Genomic DNA, 20,008 nt, shown 5'->3' on the forward strand with positions numbered 1-20,008 from the left:
TTAAAAAAAAAAGTTTCTACTACCTCATTTTGAATGCTGGCCAATAACTAAGAAGATAGCATGAATTGATTTCTATCTGCACTGTGTAACACCTGTGAATATTTTCACAGAAACCTATCTCAAGTATCACTGTTAAATTTGTTTCTTTTTTTTTTTTTGTCTCCTTTTTAATTTTTTTTTAATTGTCAAATATAAATTTAGGTCCAGCTGGTGCAGAATGTCAGTGCCCCTCTGAAGGTCGCTGGTATTTAGCCAATAATAACAAGCACTGTATTGTGGATAATGGTACCAGGTGTGATACTGGTTTCTTCACATGCCTTAGTGGGCAGTGTATCTCTGAACGATGGAAATGTGACAATGACAATGACTGTGGTGATGGCAGTGATGAGTTGGAAAGTGTGTGTGGTAAGCATTTAAAATAACTGCTGGAAAAGTGATGCATACGCTGTTGTGCCTGTATTGTATGCGCTGCTGCTTTTGTGGCTTTATGATCATGGATCCTTATGACTGCACTTTGGAAACGACCCCTTTTGCTGCTCATAAACTTGAGATATGAATAGCTACTGATTTGCTCTAGAATCCAAAAGCCCTATAGAATTACATTTTTATAATGTATGGACAATTTCTACTTTGTTTAATTCAAATATGTATTTTACATTTCATGCAGTCCGTTTTGCAGCTGTGTTTGCCCTGGCAGGTAAAAATACTGTGATTTTACTTATTTGTCAGAGAATTTAGAGTGTTAAATTCTTTCTTTTTTAATTTTTTTTTTTAACTTTATTTTTTGAAATTTCCTGTAGCCTTCCATACTTGTCAGCCCACGGCTTTTACCTGTGGCAATGGGCGATGTGTCCCCTACCACTACCGCTGCGACCACTACAACGATTGTGGAGATAACAGTGATGAGGCTGGCTGCTTGTTCCGAACTTGTGACTCCCACACAGAATTCACCTGCGGTAATGGAAGGTGTATATCTCTTCAGTACGTCTGCAATGGAGTAAACAACTGTTATGATAATGGCACATCAGATGAGAGAAATTGCCGTAAGTTTATCCTCATTACCTAGAGCCTATTTGAGTCTGATTCTTCAGACTATAGAAGAAGCAAATTGTGTGTGTGTGTGTGTGTGTGAAGAATTATGACAAAATCAGCAGAGGATAAACCATTTCTTTATTTATTTACGTTAGAGATTATGCTATGTGTTATTGAAACAAACAGAATTTTTTAAAGAAATTCTGGAGTACTCTAAGATATTACATAATGGCTGTTGCTTCAAATAGTCTGTCTTGATGCAATAAATGCTCATGCAGTGCTTAATATTAGGTGTTGTGAGTAAGCCTATGTACTTCAGAAAGATTGCTTCAGATGAATTGGTTTCAGGGCTTATATTTTTGCAGGATTAGCTTGGAGTTTGACAGTGGGCTTTTACTTTGTGTCATGCTATATTAATTATACCAGATTTAATCATCAGGAGTGTGTATTGTGTCTATCATACCGATATGGTTTATATTTATTCTGCTTAAAATTTATATGCCTTACAGCTCTCAAGATATTATCAGCTATATTTGTTGTTTTCCCTAAGATTTAAACGGTGATTAGTTCAAGATTACTACTGTATTTAATCAAATCAGTCATGTCTTTGCATGAAGGTTACATCCCTCAATGGAACATTCATGTCTAATGTTAGAGAAACTGACAAAAATGTATTTAGAGAATTTTTTTTTCTTTTTATATTTTTGTGTTCACAATGATATAAAAAAAACACCAAAACAAACACATATTATTTGTGACTTTTTTTTTTATTCTCAATGAAATCTGAATATTTCAAATTCCTGGTCATCTGTAGTTGGTTTTATGATTCATACAGTACCAGCTGGTTGCAAATGCAGGCAAATCTATTAATGTACGACTACATGTCAGTTTAGGCCCTCAGCCCCAAGTATTGCCATGTGTTTCTTTGATCATGCTTTTGTCATTTTCTTGTCAATAAAAGCAATTGTCTAATTATTATTCTACATAGCATGAGCAGTATGAGTGCACTTTAGCAAGTGAGTGACATGGGAATCTTTTTTTAAACAGTATTTTTTCTTTTGATGAGATGCAGTGTAAAGGTATTAAAAAAAACTTTAAAGAACTTTTCCTTTATTTTCTCCCTCCTTAAAGCGGAACGCACTTGCCAGTCTGGTTTTACAAAATGTCAAAGCACAAATATTTGCATTCCTCGAACATATCTGTGTGACGGTGATAATGACTGTGGAGATATGAGTGATGAGAGCCCTACTCACTGTGGTAAGTTAATAGGGCCTTGTTACTTTTGTTGTACTTCAGTAATTTATTCCACTGTTCTTTACCTTTGACATAACTTCAAGTGTTCTCAAAACATCTGCTCTTGTAATACTGAAGGGTTATAAGATTCATGCATTGTATTATTAGCTCTCAATTATATAAATCATGCTTTTATCTACTAAAAAAGATCATAGTTTTTTACGACACTTCTATACGGCATTTAAGGGATCATTCCTTTTGTATATTTTGCTCTGTACCCTTTCTGGTTTTACAAGGTAATTACCACTTTTTCTGGAACTTAGGATACTTTTCCTGCTAATCAAATGAATTGTATACAGTCTCAAATGTAATTTCTTTTAGTTATTTCATGTAGTTATGTATGTCTTAGCATATGACTCGTTGATTGTAGCTTCCAGATGGCATATTAAAGTGTCTAGCTTTAATTACAAAACAGCTTATCTTTGTTAGTACAGACATTTGATTTAGGTAGTAGTTAGGTAGTACTTGTCCCATATAAAATGTTTTGGATTAGTTTATAAAACATAATGGATATTTTCAGATAATGAGTTATATTTAGTATTGCCTGAATGGATTATTTTTGCTTTCACTAGGTTTCCTAAAGGTACCTGCCTTGAATTAACTATGCCACAACTTTTCTAAAATATGAGTTCAGTTTTTCTAGCCAGAACATGGCCACTTTTATGTATGGACCCCTACATGTCAAAAATATGTGGCTATATATACAGGCATAGTGAGTCTTGTGCTGCTTATGAAAAGTGTGCTTTGTCCTTTCTACTGTTTTATGTCCCAGCAGCACTGCTAAGTAACTTAAATTGAGAAATGGTGAAGAGTGAGAGAAAGGGAGATGAAAGAAGCTCCAAGATATTAATGAGCACTGTGTTAGTTGCCTTTGATTTCCATCATTTTTAAGACACACAGAAGAGTAAGTTAAAAGGCCTGACTGGGTCCTTTTTTGGTATCTTGAAACCATCAGAGGATACAGGAAAGCACCAGTAACTAGAGAAGAAATTGTAAGACCCCACTATACGTGCCAAGATCAAGGGGCTCAGCTGAAGTGCAGAAGGAGTATTTGTAGCATGCTTAGCTGGGAATATTCTGTTCATTTGTTCTTTACTGCTGTTAAGAAAACATTTTTACTTGCAAGTGAAGAAAAATTGGTGGGAGACCAAGGAAAGTGTTATCTACTATGAGATACTGCTTCCTTACTGCACATTTTGAGTCCTTGTAAAGCACAGAGTCTGCTACTGCCTGGTTTGGGGACTTGAGAAGTAAGTATATTGAACTGTGGTCATTTTCTTCTGTACAAATCAGTAGTACAAACATAGAACTTATTTACAGTTGCAGCATGCAAGCCTATTTCCAGAGCAAATTCTGTCTACTTATTGGCTGATACATATACCCAAGGAGAGAATTAAGCCCTTTTTTTGCATACAAAGATCAAACTAGTTCATACGATGAACTCTTCGCAGATAGGCTGTGAAAAGACGTCCTTAATAGTATAATTTTTTCTTTCTTTTTTGGGGTCTGTAATATTTTTACGTAACATGGACTCAAAAGCAACTTAAAATAAATCGGAAAGGTAACAGGAAGAAAGAAGTGAAACATGTTTTTTTTTCTTTCAGTCTCACTGACCTGCACAAATAGCGAGTTCCGTTGTACGTCAGGACGTTGTATTCCTGCTCATTGGTACTGTGACCAAGGAATAGACTGTGCAGATGGCTCTGATGAACCTGCTTCTTGTGGTGAGTTCACACTCAGAAGATAGAACACAATGGGTTATCCAAAATCAGTAGCTTCTCTTGTAGGTGGCAGCTTGAATCCAGACTAGGTGGAAGAGAAGTTGTTCTAGTTCCGTGTAAGAAGGGGTTCAGGGCAGGACCCACACGGAACAGAACTATGTGCTCCCCTCCCCCGCCCAGCGAGAGAGAGAGAGAGAGAGAGAGAGACTTTGAAAACTGATTGGGAGTTAAATGAAAAATAAAAGTATATTGTTTAACAGGGAACAGAAAGCAAAAAAAGGGAGGTAAGAAAAATATATACAAAGATTGGGGGAAATAAAAAAGTAAAACAAGATATACAAAACCCTCAGAAAATAGTTCCAAGGTCCCACAGAGTGAAGCATGCACGGACCTGGAGCCACAAGGCAGGAGCAGGGGCTAGCAGCCATTTCCTGCCTCTTTCCCAGAGTGTGTCATGGAAGGGGAGGGAATACCCGGTTCACCCCCACCCGGGGTCTTCCCCGTTGCTGGAAGGTCACACCCCCACTCCAAGCCTCAAACCACAACAGAAGTATCTTCTGAGTTTTATTCACTGACTTGAAATAATCTTGAGTCACTGAGCAATTCAAGTCTTACAGCTGTGTATGGAATATAATGGCCTTTAATTGCCACAATTGATTGCTCTTATTGTCTCTTTATAAGACTGTGATGGTGGTGAATCAACTGATGAAAAGTAGCAAGTATTTTGTTATTGTTTTGGATGTAAAGGCAGATGTCATGCTGTACAGGAAGCATGTGTGCAATATTGTATTTGGGGAAAAAAGGAATGTGGGATGCAGAGGAACGTTGACATAGTATGAGGTAGAGTATCATAGTATTACAAAAGTACATCCTGTATGTTCTGTAGAAACTGATGGTAACAAGCAGCAGAGGGGTTAAGAAGGTGAAAAGAAGTGGAGTAATCTCCAAGGAGGAAGAGGAGGGGCTTACTGGATCACTGAGAATTTTTATTGCAACATAGTCATTATTCTCACTGCAAAACACAGCATAACACAAGGCAGAACAGGTTCTTCTATGATTTAGCAGGGCTGATAGCACACTTTACACATTGTTGAAGCTGCACCTTTAGCTTAAGAAAATATCTTGCAGCTTATACTGTCTTATACTTAAGCTTCTATTTTACATTCTATCACTATCATAAGATTCTCCCTAAAATAGCCTCCTCAGTAGATTTCCAAGGCGGTGCAAGTTAATTTAACAAGCAGAGTGATTGTGTTCATTTTAAGTGCCCCAAGTGAGGACTTGTTCAAGCGACCAATTCACATGTGATGATGGCAGATGTATCCCAGCAACGTGGATCTGTGATGGTGATAATGACTGTGGGGATATGAGTGATGAGGATCAAAGACATAATTGTGGTAAGTGTTTAATGCATGTATTGTTTGTTCTGCAGGCATTTTTTTAGAAAACAAAAAAAGATACCAAACCTACCATCTACCACTTTTTCAATCCATAAAGGTGCACATTAAGCATGAGATAACGCTTATCCTTGTCCTGGTTGCAGCTGGGATAGTTTTCTCCCTAGTAGCTGATATAGTGATGACTTTTGGATTTAGGATGAGAATAATGTTGATAACACACTGAAGTTCTAGTTGTTGCTGAGCAGTGTTTACACAAGGACTTCTCAGCTTCTCATCCTGCCCTGCCAGTGAGTAGGCTGGTAGTGCACAAGAAGCTGGGAGGTTGACACAGCCAGGACAGCTGTCCCCAAATGGCCAAAGGGATATTGCATAACAGATGACATCATGTTCAGCATGTAAACTAGGGGAAAAGCTGGCTGTGGGGCTGCTGCTTGGGAACAGGGTGGGCATCAGTTGTTTGATGATGAGCAATTGTTTTTTTATTTGCATCACTTGTTTTTCTTGGGTTTTATTTCTCTCTCTTTCTGTTATTTTTCATTAAAATTTTATTACATTGTTATTATTGTATTTTTATTGCTAATTTTTAAACCTTCCCCATCTCAACTCATGAGTTTTCTTACTTTTACCCTTCCATTCCTTTTTCCCATCCCACTGCTGGGGTGGAATGAGTGAGCAGTTCTGTGGTGCTTAGTGGCCAGCTGGGGTTAAACCACAACATGCCTATACCTTCATTTTCATTATCTTGAATTAAAATTGGATATTTTAGGTTAAAAAATAAAATAGAATAAATATTGTTCTAACTTTGCAATTACTATTTTTGAATTGTTAAGTTCAAATGGAGATATAATTAACCTGAGTTTATATGATCTGGGCAGCAGTGGCAGCTTCAGTGGAGATAATCCCTGATCATCACACACTAGATGTTGCATGTATTAGTAACCACATGGTTATGGCTTTGGCATAATTTCCTTAAAAATTAGTAAGCAACATAAGCATGAGTATTTAGAAGGTGAACAAAGGGAAGAAGGTTCACCAAGCACGGTACTGCTTCTTGATTCTTTTAACAGCAGCTGGATACACTTGCAGTCCTTGCCCTTTTTAACTGTAATGGTGCTCCCTCTGTTTGCTCCCTGGAGCACAGAATAGCTTGAAGAGGTCAGGGGATAGGAAGCCTAGGCCTAACACCTGTTCAGCTCCCAGAAAATCTGGCCAGATGCATGAAAAGCTTATACAGAGAATACAACAAGATCCATGGTTCTGCACATGCCAGCATTGCCTAAGGAATCCTGAAGTGCTTTGGCTCCCAGTCAGCCTCCATGAAGAGCAAAGCTCAATGAAAATTAGTGGGAGTGTGTATGAGTTCTGCATATGAGAGGGTGCAGTGCTATCTATCTCTGCACGTGCAGCCGAGCATCACGACTCTAGCCTGGATTATGAGTGGATATCCAGGCTGTGTGTGGTTGAGACAGGGGAGGGTATTACATACACGGACCTAGTGTGTTAGTGAACATCCTTTTTTCCCCAGCAAACCGCAACTGCACGGCAGTGGAGTTCATGTGTGCCAACAACCTGCCCCCACTCAGGAGGTGCATTCCTTGGGCCTGGGTCTGTGATGGTGATGCTGACTGCAGTGATGCAATCGATGAACACCAGAACTGCACACGAAGATCTTGCACAGAAAATGAGTTTACTTGTAGTAACGGCTTGTGCATCCGAAATACATATAGGTTTGTAATTTAGCCACTGCAGAAATTCTCAAAATTTCCTTAAAGGAGCTAATTAAACCTTTTTTTTTTTTTTTTTTTTTTTTTACAGTATTTAGTAAGGTAGTTCTGCCTATTGTAATAAGACTATTTATCTGTTCTGCATTCATGGATTAGTTTAACTTAGAATTGCTTTTGAATTTTGTATGTCAATATCCCCAGTGCTCACTATTAGCATTTAATCTTTTTTTTATTGTGCCTAGTAGCCTCTCCTGGGGTGATTCTTTTCTGTTTGTAATGCCTACAGGGAATACAAACAGGACTCACTGGATCAGACTGTATATATACCAGCCTGGTTTCTGGAAGTCTTTTCCACTGGAACCAATGATATCTGACCTTCTTTGGAAACTGGGAGCGTGTTATCTATCCAGCTGCCCTAGAGACAGTGATTGCCTTCTTATATTTGAAAAAAGTGTTTGTTCTTTTTCAGATGCGACAGGCGGAATGACTGTGGTGACAGCAGTGATGAAAGGGGATGCATCTATGAACCATGTCAACAGCACCAGTTTACTTGTCAGAACGGGCGCTGCATTTCCAAGGCCTACATCTGTGATGGGGATAATGACTGCGGTGATGAATCGGATGAGCTGGAACATCTCTGTAGCAAACCAGAAGCGACCTGCTCTCCCCATCATTTTAAATGTGACAATGGAAACTGCATTGAAGTGGTTAAAGTCTGCAATCGGATGGATGATTGCTTAGATAATAGTGATGAAAAAGGCTGTGGTATGTGTGGATTTATTTATACTATGTAATTTAAAATGCTTAGGCAGTTTTAAAAAAGATGGACTTTTAAGACCATTACTTAATTACAATCATATCTGTTCCATCATTGTCTCACAGAAGGATTTTACGTATATATATGATTTTTTTATTTAATTGTCTAATACTTATTATATATTGTTTTAACAAAACGTGAAAATTAATTATATAAACTGAACATAGTTTATGCATTGATATGTATTGCACTTACTTTTCCAAAATATATCATTCATAAGTGTGTATTTTGCACTCATCGCATTTGCTGACAGACCTCAAAGGTGCTAGAATACTTTTAGATTATATTAGATTCTTTTCCTTCTCCTTTATTTGTAGCAGCCTAGATTCATATTCAGTGTTTTCAGGGGGTAGCAGGGAGAGCAAGACAGAAGGACTAGACTGGAAAGTGACTGCACTGTTTTCTCTGCTATTCAGTTCCTTGAACAGAACTCCTTTCCTTCCCTAGGCATAAATGAATGCAGTGACTCTTCAATCAGTGGATGTGATCATGACTGTACGGACACACAGACAAGCTTCTATTGTTCTTGTCATCCCGGATACAAACTTATGTCTGATAAACGGACTTGTGATGATATTGATGAGTGCAATGAAACTCCATCAGTATGTAGCCAGATTTGTGAGAACACAGCTGGCTCCTACATCTGTAAGTGTGCCCCAGGCTATCTCCGGGAGCCTGACGGAAAAAGTTGCCGGCAAAATAGTAATATCTCCCCATACCTTATTTTTAGCAACCGTTACTATCTGAGAAATCTCACAGCAGATGGCCAGTCTTACTCTCTCATTTTGCAAGGACTGAGAAATGTGGTGGCACTGGACTTTGACAGGGTTGAAAAGAGGTTGTACTGGATTGATGTGGGGAGAAAAGTCATTGAACGAATGTTCCTAAACGGAACAAGTAAGGAGGCAGTGATAAATGATGATGTGCCCAACGGGGAAGGTATCGCTGTTGACTGGGTTGGAAGGTAAGAAAATACATTTTCTGTCTTTCTGGGCTGCTAAGGAAATGATGTGTGAGGGAGTTTATCCTTAGGTTTTTCTCCCACTTCATATGAAATTCCCAATGAGTGCTGAAATAGCTTTGTTTTGTGGGTGCTGCTTTACACAGCTGCTCTGGAATTGTTTATCAGCATCTAGCACATTACATTACACTTTTCTCTAACTGCTGTTGTATCTACTATACTGAGGTTGTATCAGAGTTGCTCTCTCTAATTAATAGTGTGTGTGACCATCAGGAAAAACTTGTCAGTAAACCGTTAATATATGAGGCAAGCAGGCAAGTGAAATGTTACATTTGGCTCTTGGGTAGGGATTCTGTGCTTAGGCTCTTTGTTCCTTTGCTAGCATTTGTTTGAGCTGGGATGCAGGCTTTACTCTGTGCATAAGAAATATGTTACAACAGGTAGCTAGATTACAATGAAATAAGTAATAATAAACAATGAAATTTAGGTCCTGTGCCAAAACAAAGAGCATGTTTCTGTTTTGCTCTTGAAAAATGCATCTGCAACTGACACTCAAAACAACATGATCGACATTATTTGCCATAAGGCAGGCAGTATAAGGGTGTGGTAATTGGAAAGCAGCTTGCGTTATGGTTATTTTTTAATTACCTGCTGTGTGGCTAAAATGAAGTCTAATTTACTCCCACAAGAAACTGTCCTTATGTGCTGCCCTCTCTGACAGCATTGGCTGCGTTTCATCAGGTTTTGCTTTCTGTGTGCAGTACTGTCATATGAAAAGTTTAAATATCATGGATCAGACTCTGCAAAATAATGAGCATTGTTCAAAAACTCACATTCAAAACTTATATGAGAATGTTTATATGAATATGTCAATGTAATAGTTTTTATTTTTAAAGCACTTTATCTCTACAACTATTGATAAATGTTGCCAGCAGTCCAAAATACTTTATGATTCATGGAAGGGGAAGGAAGGAAAAGTCCAGTTTTAGCCAATGAGATCCTACTGCTTTATTACTAATACAGCTGCTGAATTATTTCATCTGCCATTAGTTATGCCTTCAGTCAACTTTTGTTTAGATGTTTCAGAAAGGCTGAAAGATGATACAATGGTTGATGAGGGTTTTCTGCTCATTTTCAGTATGGAGTTTTTCAGTTACAGAGTACAATCATTTCAGTTACAGAATCATTACAGAGTACAGTTATTTCAGTTATAGAGTACACTCATTTTTCAGAGACTGGAGGATGCCATAAAGTGCAGGTTGGGGAAGACTACCTTGTCCACTCTGGACACTATTGCTACTCAGGGTAGTGTGCACAGAGATTGTATCTGTCAGGCTGTTTCTGCAATGACCTTGTGGACATTGGAGCTGTCCAGCTGTGCAGAAGATTTCAAAGTAGCTTGCTGTAGTTTTACCTGAATTAAATGCTTTCTTTTGTTGCAGGTTTTTAAAAACATTGTTTCAGCTTGCATGATTTCTTTGATTACAGCTGTGTATAAATCCTATGCAAAGTAACAGAAATGTTAGAAAATTCTAGGTGAAGTTTAAATTAGGCCATCAAATGCTTAGGATTTTTCTAAGGAGAACCTGGCAACTGTTACACCTGTTTGATGAGAGCGTTCCTGGTCATTGTTGGTAGGAGAGGTAGGGAAGAGAAGGAGAGTTTAGGAATTTATAGGCAAATGGCATATTATTACTCAACTGGGCAGCTGCTGTTTTGAATTTAGCACCACTGGCTATGGATGCAGAAACATCAGGAGTGAACAGGACAGACTTGGAACGTGGTGTGGAAGAGATGTCAGTACAGTATGTACATGTGGCCTTTACAGTGGCTCTATTAATTCTAGGAGAAAAAAAAAAGCTGTGAAGTTTAGGATTCTGTGAAGGAAAAAAAAAGTAAATAAGAGTAAATAAATTAACTCTACAACATTTCAGAAAATTGTACTGGGTGGATGCCTACAAAGATTGCCTCTATGTCTCTGAACTTGATGGAAGATTCCGGAAAAAACTGGTGGATCGGTGTGTGGATGCCAACAACACTTTCTGCTTTCAGTACCCCAGAGCAATTGTTGTTCATCCAAAATATGGGTACGACATTTCAAGAGTGCCTTTTCTCTCTTTCAAATATTCTTGTTCTGTTTCTGAAAATCTGAAATAAAATTTGGCTGCCTGCATTTAGATTTGTGTGGCATTAGAGCTCAGTTGCAACTCAGGAAAAACAGTACTTTGCCTTTTGTAGGTATATATGGAAGGCTGTCAGATATCATTGAAAGTGGAATTCAGTTCCGTGTGGACAAGGAAGTTTTGACTGCAAGGCTAAGAAGGTTGTTAGAAGTGTGTGTGGTTTGATGGACAGTGGGGCATCATGAATGCTGGTGGCATTCTTTGAAGACAATTGTGATCACACGGTTGTCTGCTGTAGCAGTTAAAATAACAAATATGTTAACCTCTTTCTTATCTTCCTCAATCTCTGCTTTAGTTCTATTACGGGAAATACTCTATTTGATATGTAGCTTCTAATACCTACTTCAGCATATTTTTATTACAATCCTAACTGTATGAATCTGTTTGAACAGACAGATTTACTGGACAGACTGGGCAGATCGAGCCTATATAGGACGAGCAGGCATGGATGGCAAGGAGAAGATGGTGATTATCTCTACAAAGTTAGAGTGGCCCAATGGACTCACCATAGATTACACTAATGACAAGCTCTACTGGGCAGATGCCCATCTAAATTACATTGAGTACGTACACAGAAAAGAATAAAACAACTGACTAATTTCTCATGTCGGATTGCAATGGTAGCATTTATAGGTGTTGTAAGCATTGTATATATTTTTAAACACTGATTCTATAGGAAACCAGAGTCAGAAAGTCTGGAGTAGTAGGTAAGACGAATTACTGGATGACACAGTAACCTAGTTTCTGTACTTGCATCCTAGGTCCTACTGGAATTGGTCCAGAAATCACAGTGAAAAGATTCACAGTTTGTGCTCAAATATGCAGCTTCTCTATATCTAGGTGTACAACCTGAATCAAATCAAAACTGAGTATAAAATCACCGTTTTTTCTGATTCTCTTGTTTGTGCCTATAGATCAGAGTTGAACTGTAACTGGACTAGTTATGTCCTAGTAAAATAGTATACAAATCATTAGATCTCCAACCATTTGTCCATAGGTATGACATGGAATTTCCTGTTAGCATATGGGATTTTTTTATTAATCAAGAAAAAATTACTAATTGATTCTAGTATTAGAAAAACTGCTCTTAAATATCAATAAAAAATAATAACTAGCATTCTGGTTCTTGTCAAGGAATTAAAATACTTTAAAAGCAATCCTTTGTATTTCTATTTGTATTTGTATTTACATGTACATTCAGGTTTTACTTCTTTTCTTCTTCACATTAGTTCTTCTGGCAGCCTTTTCTATGCTGAAGTGTTAAAAATATCTTTATTAAAATGTATGTTATGTCTGTTTGTCTCTTTTTCTCTCATGTGTTTAATAATTTCCCCTGTAGCAAGTTCATAGTAAAAATATAAAATCTTACTAAAGATATCCCATCAGAGGAGGCTCTGAATCAGAAAGATGTGTAAAATTTAGGAATATAGGAGGCCTGTTATTGTCTTAAATGTTACATTATTAACAGTCTGAATGATCCAGGCAGACCAGTCTCCTGTATGACAAAAATAACTTGCTATAAGTCAGTAAATGTGCAAATTTTCATTGTACTAGCTGATATGCTTTTGTTGGAAGACTTTCCATTTCAGTGGTTGTTACTCTATTCCATTTATTTGCCTAAAATAACTTGGTTTACTTTCCTGCACATCTTAAAATGAATTCACTGAGGCCAGTGCTCTATCATTAGGGACTAAAGAAGCTGCAGTTCTGCGGTGCATGATCCTGGTCACCAGTAATGAAATACTATAAGCATACATAATAAAGATGTGAAGATGATTTAGCATTTATCTGAATGATTTGTGCATATTTTCCTTCATGTAGGTACTCTGACCTGGATGGACATCACCGTCACACAGTATATGATGGGACTTTACCTCATCCATTTGCAATAACTGTTTTTGAAGACACTATATATTGGACCGACTGGAACACCAGAACAGTTGAAAAGGGAAATAAATATGATGGATCTGACAGGACTGTTCTTGTGAACACCACACACAGGCCGTTTGACATCCATGTTTACCATCCATACAGACAGCCATTTGGTGAGAATGGAGCCATTTGGAATTAGATTTGCATTTAGAGGGTCAGCTGTTACCTGGACACTTAATTGTGAAGGGTCATGAATGCTCTCAGATTTTGCCTTTGCTGAAGGGAAAAATAAAATATTACTCTAATATGCACAGAGTAAATGTAGCCCTCTACATTTAAAAATTGTCTTTTCTTTGAATAGCAATGACTGGAAATGCATAATTTTAAATTATTTTCTAAGACATCATGGGTTAATATACATTTCCTGTATATGAAATCGTACATATTTTTCTCACTTAAGTGCCTACTTATCTAGATTTTGGTTTTCAACTTACTACATTTAAGCTTTCAGTACAGTAGTAGAGGAGTCTCTTGTAGATTGCCTCTGTAGAGACCTTTGTCTCCTGCGATTTGCCAAGTATGGTAATATTTATTCTTCTGTTTTGCCAGTTGATAATCCTTGTGGCACCAACAACGGTGGTTGTTCGCATCTTTGTCTAATAAAAGCTGGTGGTCAGGGTTATTCCTGTGAATGTCCTGATAACTTCATGATAGTACAGTTTGGCAATACAGCCCACTGCCTTCCCACGTGCTCTAGCACCCAGTTTCTCTGTGCAGACACTGAGAGGTAAGTGCACTGCATATTGTCTTTTTTAAATCTCTTTCTAAGGATATATTTTACAGTTTAATATCTTCAACAGGGCATGGAATTAGCATTTCCTTCTGCTCTCAGTATGTGCCTGTGGTGTGCTTGTGAAGGCAAAACCAGGACTAGACATAGACAGGCTTCCATTTTGGAAAAATAGAGCTAGACTTATTGCTTAAATGTGTCGGTATTTTTTTTTTTTTTTTTTAACATTTTCTTCCTGTTGTATGACATTGCTAATGTAGCAAAGATTGGGTTATTAGAAACATGTACCTCCAGAAACCATTTCCAGTTGAATTCACAAACCTGGAACTTTCTTTTATTTTTTGTGCATGTTTTACAATGTGTCTTTTTCTGCTAAAGATGCTGTCTGGCAGTGGCCCAGGAAAGCTTTTTAGCTGTTGGGGGCCACATTTCCTACTTTTTTTTTTTTTTGGTGAGACAACAACAGTGGAGGGAGAGGAATGGTGATGTAACAGCTACTCTGGTGATACTGCATCAATCTGGAGCCTGTGCAGCTTATTTGATGGCCTTTTGAAGCAGCGTTACAATGATAATCCCTATTGAAACTCTTGTCCTGAAGTTCAGGTGAATTGTTAATATGTTACCTCAGTGAAAATCCAATTGAAGATTGATTTTTAAAAAGCATGAGAGATGGTTACCACAAATACACATAAAAATTAAATCCTTCTTAATTGGCTGTGAACTTCTAGAGGCCCATCAATATCATCTGCTTCTGATGTCAGTATTCAGGTATATTTTGTTAGCATTTAACTTATGAAGTGGCATACATGAAATTCAAGATGTTTTGGAAGTTTCAAACACTAGCACTGAGACAAGACGGTCTTTTGTGGTGTGAAAGGATGCTTGTATACCTGTAGAGACATATCCTCAGCAAAGAAAAAAGAAAACACTGTTTTCTCTTTGTAGATGTATTCCTATCTGGTGGAAATGTGATGGACAGAGGGACTGTCAAGATGGCTCTGATGAGCCACCTACCTGTCCACACCGATACTGTCCTGTTGGTCAGTTCCAGTGTAATGACGGAAACTGCACAAGTCCACATTTCTTGTGCAATACCCATCCAGATTGCCGTGACAGATCAGATGAAGATCCTGTACTTTGTGGTATGTTACAAATAATAAATTTCAATGTTTTCACAGTATGAAACATATAATGTTTGTGTAAATTTCAGAATCATTATCCCTTTTCTACAGATGAAAAGCTGAGGCAGACAGATGCAGTATTCACTAGTTTTGCATCTGCTAGAGCTATTCACCTCAGTGAAAACAATGTACTGCATCAAAATGCAGACATTTTCTATACTTTTGAGACAGATATGTCCTGGTGTAAATTACAGTCCAAGTTATAAAATACTAGAAACAGGACCCACTTTGTTTTGTTCCAAGTAAAGCTATGGGGTGAGTATGAGGAATCTAAGGCTTCCAGATGTCTAGGTCACTCTACCAGGTATGCTAGTTTCCTCTGTGTTCTAGAGCTTTGAATGGTGGGTCTAAATTATTTCACCCCACATCCAGTGCATGTTTTTTATCTTCAAAATCCAGGTTTGTTTTGGAGAGCTCTTTCCCATGACAGCATTTTAGAAATATTGCCTAATTATGCTCGTGGAATAATGTTATTTCCCTAAAACCCTGTCTTATTCTACATACTTATGCCTAGTTTTAAAAACATAAATCTTTAGTTCTCTTTCTGTAAATAATGTAGTTCTGGCAGTTGCAAGATTAGTAATAGAAAAGGGAGGTGGTGGTCGGGAAAGCGGTGTGGTTGTATAATTGATAGTTTCATTAGTAAAGTGTTTCTAATGATGACGGAATTAAATGAAATGTCAGTTTTACCTGATTTTCAAACAGCTAAGCTCTTAAGTGCGGCAGAGAATAATATTAAATAAGCAGAAATGTGGCAGCTGTGTGGTGTGTCACTGGGTTTAACATACCAGGTACAACAGAAGTCAGTTTAAGTCCATATAATTTCTTCTGCTCATCATCTCAAGCATGGGAATAGAATCTTTTAGTCTAGAAAATGTATGGAAATTATAATATGCTATTTTCTCTTAAACAGTTTGGCAGTATACGTAAAAGAGTGGTAGGGTGGTATCTAGTGAGACCAAGTCTGGAAGCAGAGATCAGTGTTGACTTCTGTTTTCATAGACCTTCAGAGTTCTCCTGGTTTGTCAGCACTGCTGATGTCAGCTTCCAGTGCTTTGTCCTTTGGGTCTAGAGGCTGTAGATTTGTAGGTTGTGGAGCTGATGCTAGCATGGTCTTCTGCTAAGTTTTCTGACATGTTCATTCATAGTCAGAGGTACAGGCTTATCAGCCAATGTACATATAAGTTGGTAGCATGGCCAGAGCCAAAATGTCACTTAGTTCCTCTGCGAAGTGACTGGGAGCCCCTGCCTCAATCGTGTTTGAATGTTACATTTACTTCCCTCTGCTTTAGGAGAAGATGGTATCTGTCTTGCTTCTAGAAAAAAGTAGAGCCTTAATGAACTGTCTGAAGATGCCTGTGGGAAATGTGCCGTGTTCCATTAGAAATCAGTACGTTAACTGGGGAAGTAAATGTGACATTTTAAATTTTTACTGGCTTCCTTTCTAACTTTTGGTGTAGACACGGTAACAGCTCAATTGGCCTAACAGCAGCAGACCATTCCTCTAAGTCTGTATCCTAACAGCAAATTTGTATTCTTTCAGCTAATCACCAGTGTGAAACTCATCAGTGGCAGTGTGCCAATAAACGATGTATCCCTGAAGCCTGGCAGTGTGATAGAGAGGATGACTGTGGTGACAACTCAGATGAAGATAGCACTCACTGTGCCAGCAGGACCTGTCCCCCAGGCCAATTTAAATGTGACAATGGCCGCTGCATCCCACAGTACTGGAAGTGTGATGTGGATGATGATTGTGGTGATAACTCCGATGAGCCATTCCACGAATGCAGTAAGCACACAGCTGTTGTAAGCTGCCTACCTTTTTGCTTTTGCACCAGAAGCTGAGCAAACTGCATTACTTAATTTTCCTGACAATGAAAATCTATTGGGAAGGAATATTTTCTGCAAGCTAATTGCAATCATGTAACAATGAGTGCTAGAAAACATAGAGGTTATATGATATTTACTAGCTACTTATTCTTGAAGGGGAAAAAGCTTGTTTATACTAGCCAGATTATTACAAACTGGCAGTATCTTGCTCTGACTTGCTTGATGCTAGCAGCATCCTTTGCTTGGCCCTTAACAACACTTAGGTAAAATGGTATATGCTGATCCATTGCTTATGTGGAAGCAGGGAATGCCAGTTTGCCAATTTTTGCCTTGTTCCACTTTGGAGTATGACTTATGTCATACTTTTTACAAAAGCAAAGTAAAACTTCATTTCTTGAAGCTAAATTTTCACGTGATGATAGGCACGTGATTTGGAAACAAAGCTTGCAAGGAGAACAAACTTAGAGCACAGTCTAGCCTATGTTTAACAGCAGGATTTTCCTGTGTGCTCTAGCATGTCTCTTTGAGTCATCTGGAAGAACTTGTGACCAGGTTTTGCCATCTGAGGTCAAGCTGCTGTCTCTGGCTTCCAAGTTTGGAGCTTCTGTTACTGCTGTTAACAACTCTAAATACTTCAGAGGAAAACACTGAATGTCATTTGAACAACAACACAGATTGGAAAAGATAGAGAAACCACTAAATGTATCTGATTTTACTTCTACAATACTGAAATTAATGGACAGCTCTTTTTAGTAGAAATAATTGACTATAAATCATAACAGGTTTTGAAAGGCAGAGTAGCAAGGAGGACAGTTTAATGGCTAAGTTACACAACTAACTTTGATAACTGACTCTTTCAGTGGGCCCGGCCTATCGATGTGACAATCACACACAGTTCAGCTGTAGAACCAACTACCGTTGCATACCATTGTGGGCAGTGTGCAATGGGAATGATGACTGCAGAGACAACAGTGACGAACAAGGCTGTGGTATGTTTGAAGAAGACAGTCATTTCAACGTAACTTTGTACCTAAAATATTTCTTCCATTTACAAAGACCTTGTTTTTCTCAAAGTCTCTACTAATAATGTACCTGGCATATTTTGGTTTATATGGTTTAATTATCCTGGTAGATATGTGTCTTCAGGAAGAGTTCTGTGTGCAGCCATTTGTTGTGCAGCTTGCATTTTTTATGAGCTCCGAAGATTAGGATTTTATTCTCTTGCCCAATATGACATCAAATGAAACAGAAAACACTTTTACTTGAGCTCAACTATTTTAGACAATTAAAACTGTCAATATTTTCTACATTTACTTAACTTACCTCCTGTGCTGGTGAAACCATCAGTAAAGGAAGTATAATGATGCTTTCCCAGACCCTCACATTTGTATTGAAAGCTCTCATAAGCTTATACACAAAGCTTAAGAGGACATTGGATAACTGCATCAGAACCATAAAAGACTTGAAAGTGTAATGCAGCATGAGGTCCAGATACCTTCCTTTGACAGTGCTAAGCTTATCGGTTTCCATCTCAGTTCTAGGTAGTTATTTCAGCTGTTTCGTAATCACTTTGCTATTATTTGGCTGAGTTTGTGTTATGAACATTTCTATCTGCTCCCATTATCTTCTATGTATTCCATCTTATCCAAAGATTATGTTAATGTGTGCTGTTTCATTGGCAAACTGTCCACTCTGCAGCAGAGAGGACTTGCAGTCCTTTTGGAGATTTCCGTTGTGACAATCATCGATGTATCCCACTGCGCTGGAAGTGTGATGGAGATAATGACTGTGGAGATAACTCTGATGAGCACAACTGCAGTGAGTTCTTTGTTGTTGTGCAGTGAGTTCTTTGTTGACTGTCATGATCTAGTCCAGCCTTTGACTTAACTGTTCTTTGGTTTCTTAGAAGAATGGGACTGGGACAGACAACTCTCAATTCATCCATAGTGTTGTTTTGCTCTATAGCTTGTATTTGGTGAAGTTCCACAGTGATGTTACAAAGAAGCATTTTGAATAAATAAAGACACTGATAAATCCAGTCACCACAATAACACAAATTACTTTTTTTCTACTAAGAAGTGACATTTGAATTCTGTCCTATATACAAAACTAGTATGGCATAGTTCCTTAAACAATGAGAGTGGATCTTTTATTTTTTTTTCCTTCTGTTAAAACAAAAACTCCTGTATAATTTTGTGATGAAACAAAATCCAGAAAGAATTTTTGTTTTTCCATGTCAGGAGAGACATACAATGTTCAACATAATTAAAGGGTATGGGGGGAATATGTTCTAACGTCATTTAGTTTTAAGGATTATACTATGTTATCTGCTCGTATTACTTTTGTCTGGCTTAATGAGACAGAAGTGGATGTTTAAGTCTGCATCTGGGGAACTTTTCATACTTGTACATTCATTTTAAATGAAGGTCCTCGTGAATGCACAGAGAGTGAATACCGTTGTGACAATTTGCACTGCATACCTTCCCGGTGGATCTGTGATCACGATGATGACTGTGAAGACAATTCAGATGAACGTGACTGCGGTGCGTATCATCTGGATGCTACCTCTTACATATTCACACTTTTGTTTCTAAGGTGATAAATTATTCTGCAAAATGATCTTTTGTGGGCAGCATCTTTTATGAAGTAATGTTGACCAGATCACTTTAGTCATTCTAAAGTGGAAGGAAAGAAATTAGAAGGTACCACAGTTTTAGTGGTCTGGGATTTTGCAGTCTTTTTTAGGATTTTGTCCTCAAACAGTAAATGCTTTATCTGGATTTGAACAAGAACACGTTTCAACAGTTATTTCTGAATCTTTTCAGAGCTGAGGACATGCCACCCAGGTTATTTCCAGTGTGACAGTGGACACTGTGTTGCAGAGCGCTTCAGATGTGATGGAAATTCAGACTGCCTTGATTTCTCTGATGAAGCAACTTGTCGTGAGTTTCAAGCTTTGCAATTTATTGTTCATTGAGTTCACTTCCAGAAAGAACTGCATGTTTCTCTCTCTTTAAGTGAGATGACTCCTAGAGGTACAGAATTCTGCAACACTCAGTAATGTCAGTAAGAATTCAGGATAAGTATATTTTGAATCAACTTTTTAATATAATAATGGCTTGCCATCTCTTACACTTTTTTTTACACTTTTTACTTTGTAAACACGTTCCCAGTGCTAGGAAATTAATGTGTTTACAAGGTTCA

The 20,008-nt window shown here is 37.9% G+C and overlaps 1 protein-coding gene across 1 annotated transcript in view; it reads left to right on the forward strand.

Annotated features, from left to right (window-relative positions):
* The window catches only part of LRP2 (low density lipoprotein receptor-related protein 2), a gene marked incomplete at its 5' end in the record, with an annotated part of 69,012 nt that overhangs the window by 27,431 nt on the left and 21,573 nt on the right, over positions 1-20,008 (forward strand). Inside the window, 18 exons of the mRNA XM_008937386.1 lie at positions 202-405; positions 801-1,043; positions 2,164-2,289; positions 3,930-4,049; positions 5,312-5,443; positions 6,972-7,173; positions 7,640-7,935; positions 8,435-8,951; positions 10,883-11,035; positions 11,524-11,694; positions 12,953-13,176; positions 13,613-13,790; positions 14,739-14,935; positions 16,518-16,763; positions 17,665-17,793; positions 18,503-18,622; positions 19,231-19,347; positions 19,630-19,746. Of these exons, the coding sequence (XP_008935634.1) occupies positions 202-405; positions 801-1,043; positions 2,164-2,289; positions 3,930-4,049; positions 5,312-5,443; positions 6,972-7,173; positions 7,640-7,935; positions 8,435-8,951; positions 10,883-11,035; positions 11,524-11,694; positions 12,953-13,176; positions 13,613-13,790; positions 14,739-14,935; positions 16,518-16,763; positions 17,665-17,793; positions 18,503-18,622; positions 19,231-19,347; positions 19,630-19,746 (3,492 nt within the window). The remainder of the gene's footprint in view (positions 1-201; positions 406-800; positions 1,044-2,163; positions 2,290-3,929; positions 4,050-5,311; positions 5,444-6,971; positions 7,174-7,639; positions 7,936-8,434; positions 8,952-10,882; positions 11,036-11,523; positions 11,695-12,952; positions 13,177-13,612; positions 13,791-14,738; positions 14,936-16,517; positions 16,764-17,664; positions 17,794-18,502; positions 18,623-19,230; positions 19,348-19,629; positions 19,747-20,008) is intronic.

Source organism: Merops nubicus, unplaced genomic scaffold, assembly GCF_000691845.1.
Source record: "Merops nubicus isolate BGI_N331 unplaced genomic scaffold, ASM69184v1 scaffold6823, whole genome shotgun sequence".
Lineage (NCBI taxonomy): Eukaryota > Metazoa > Chordata > Aves > Coraciiformes > Meropidae > Merops > Merops nubicus.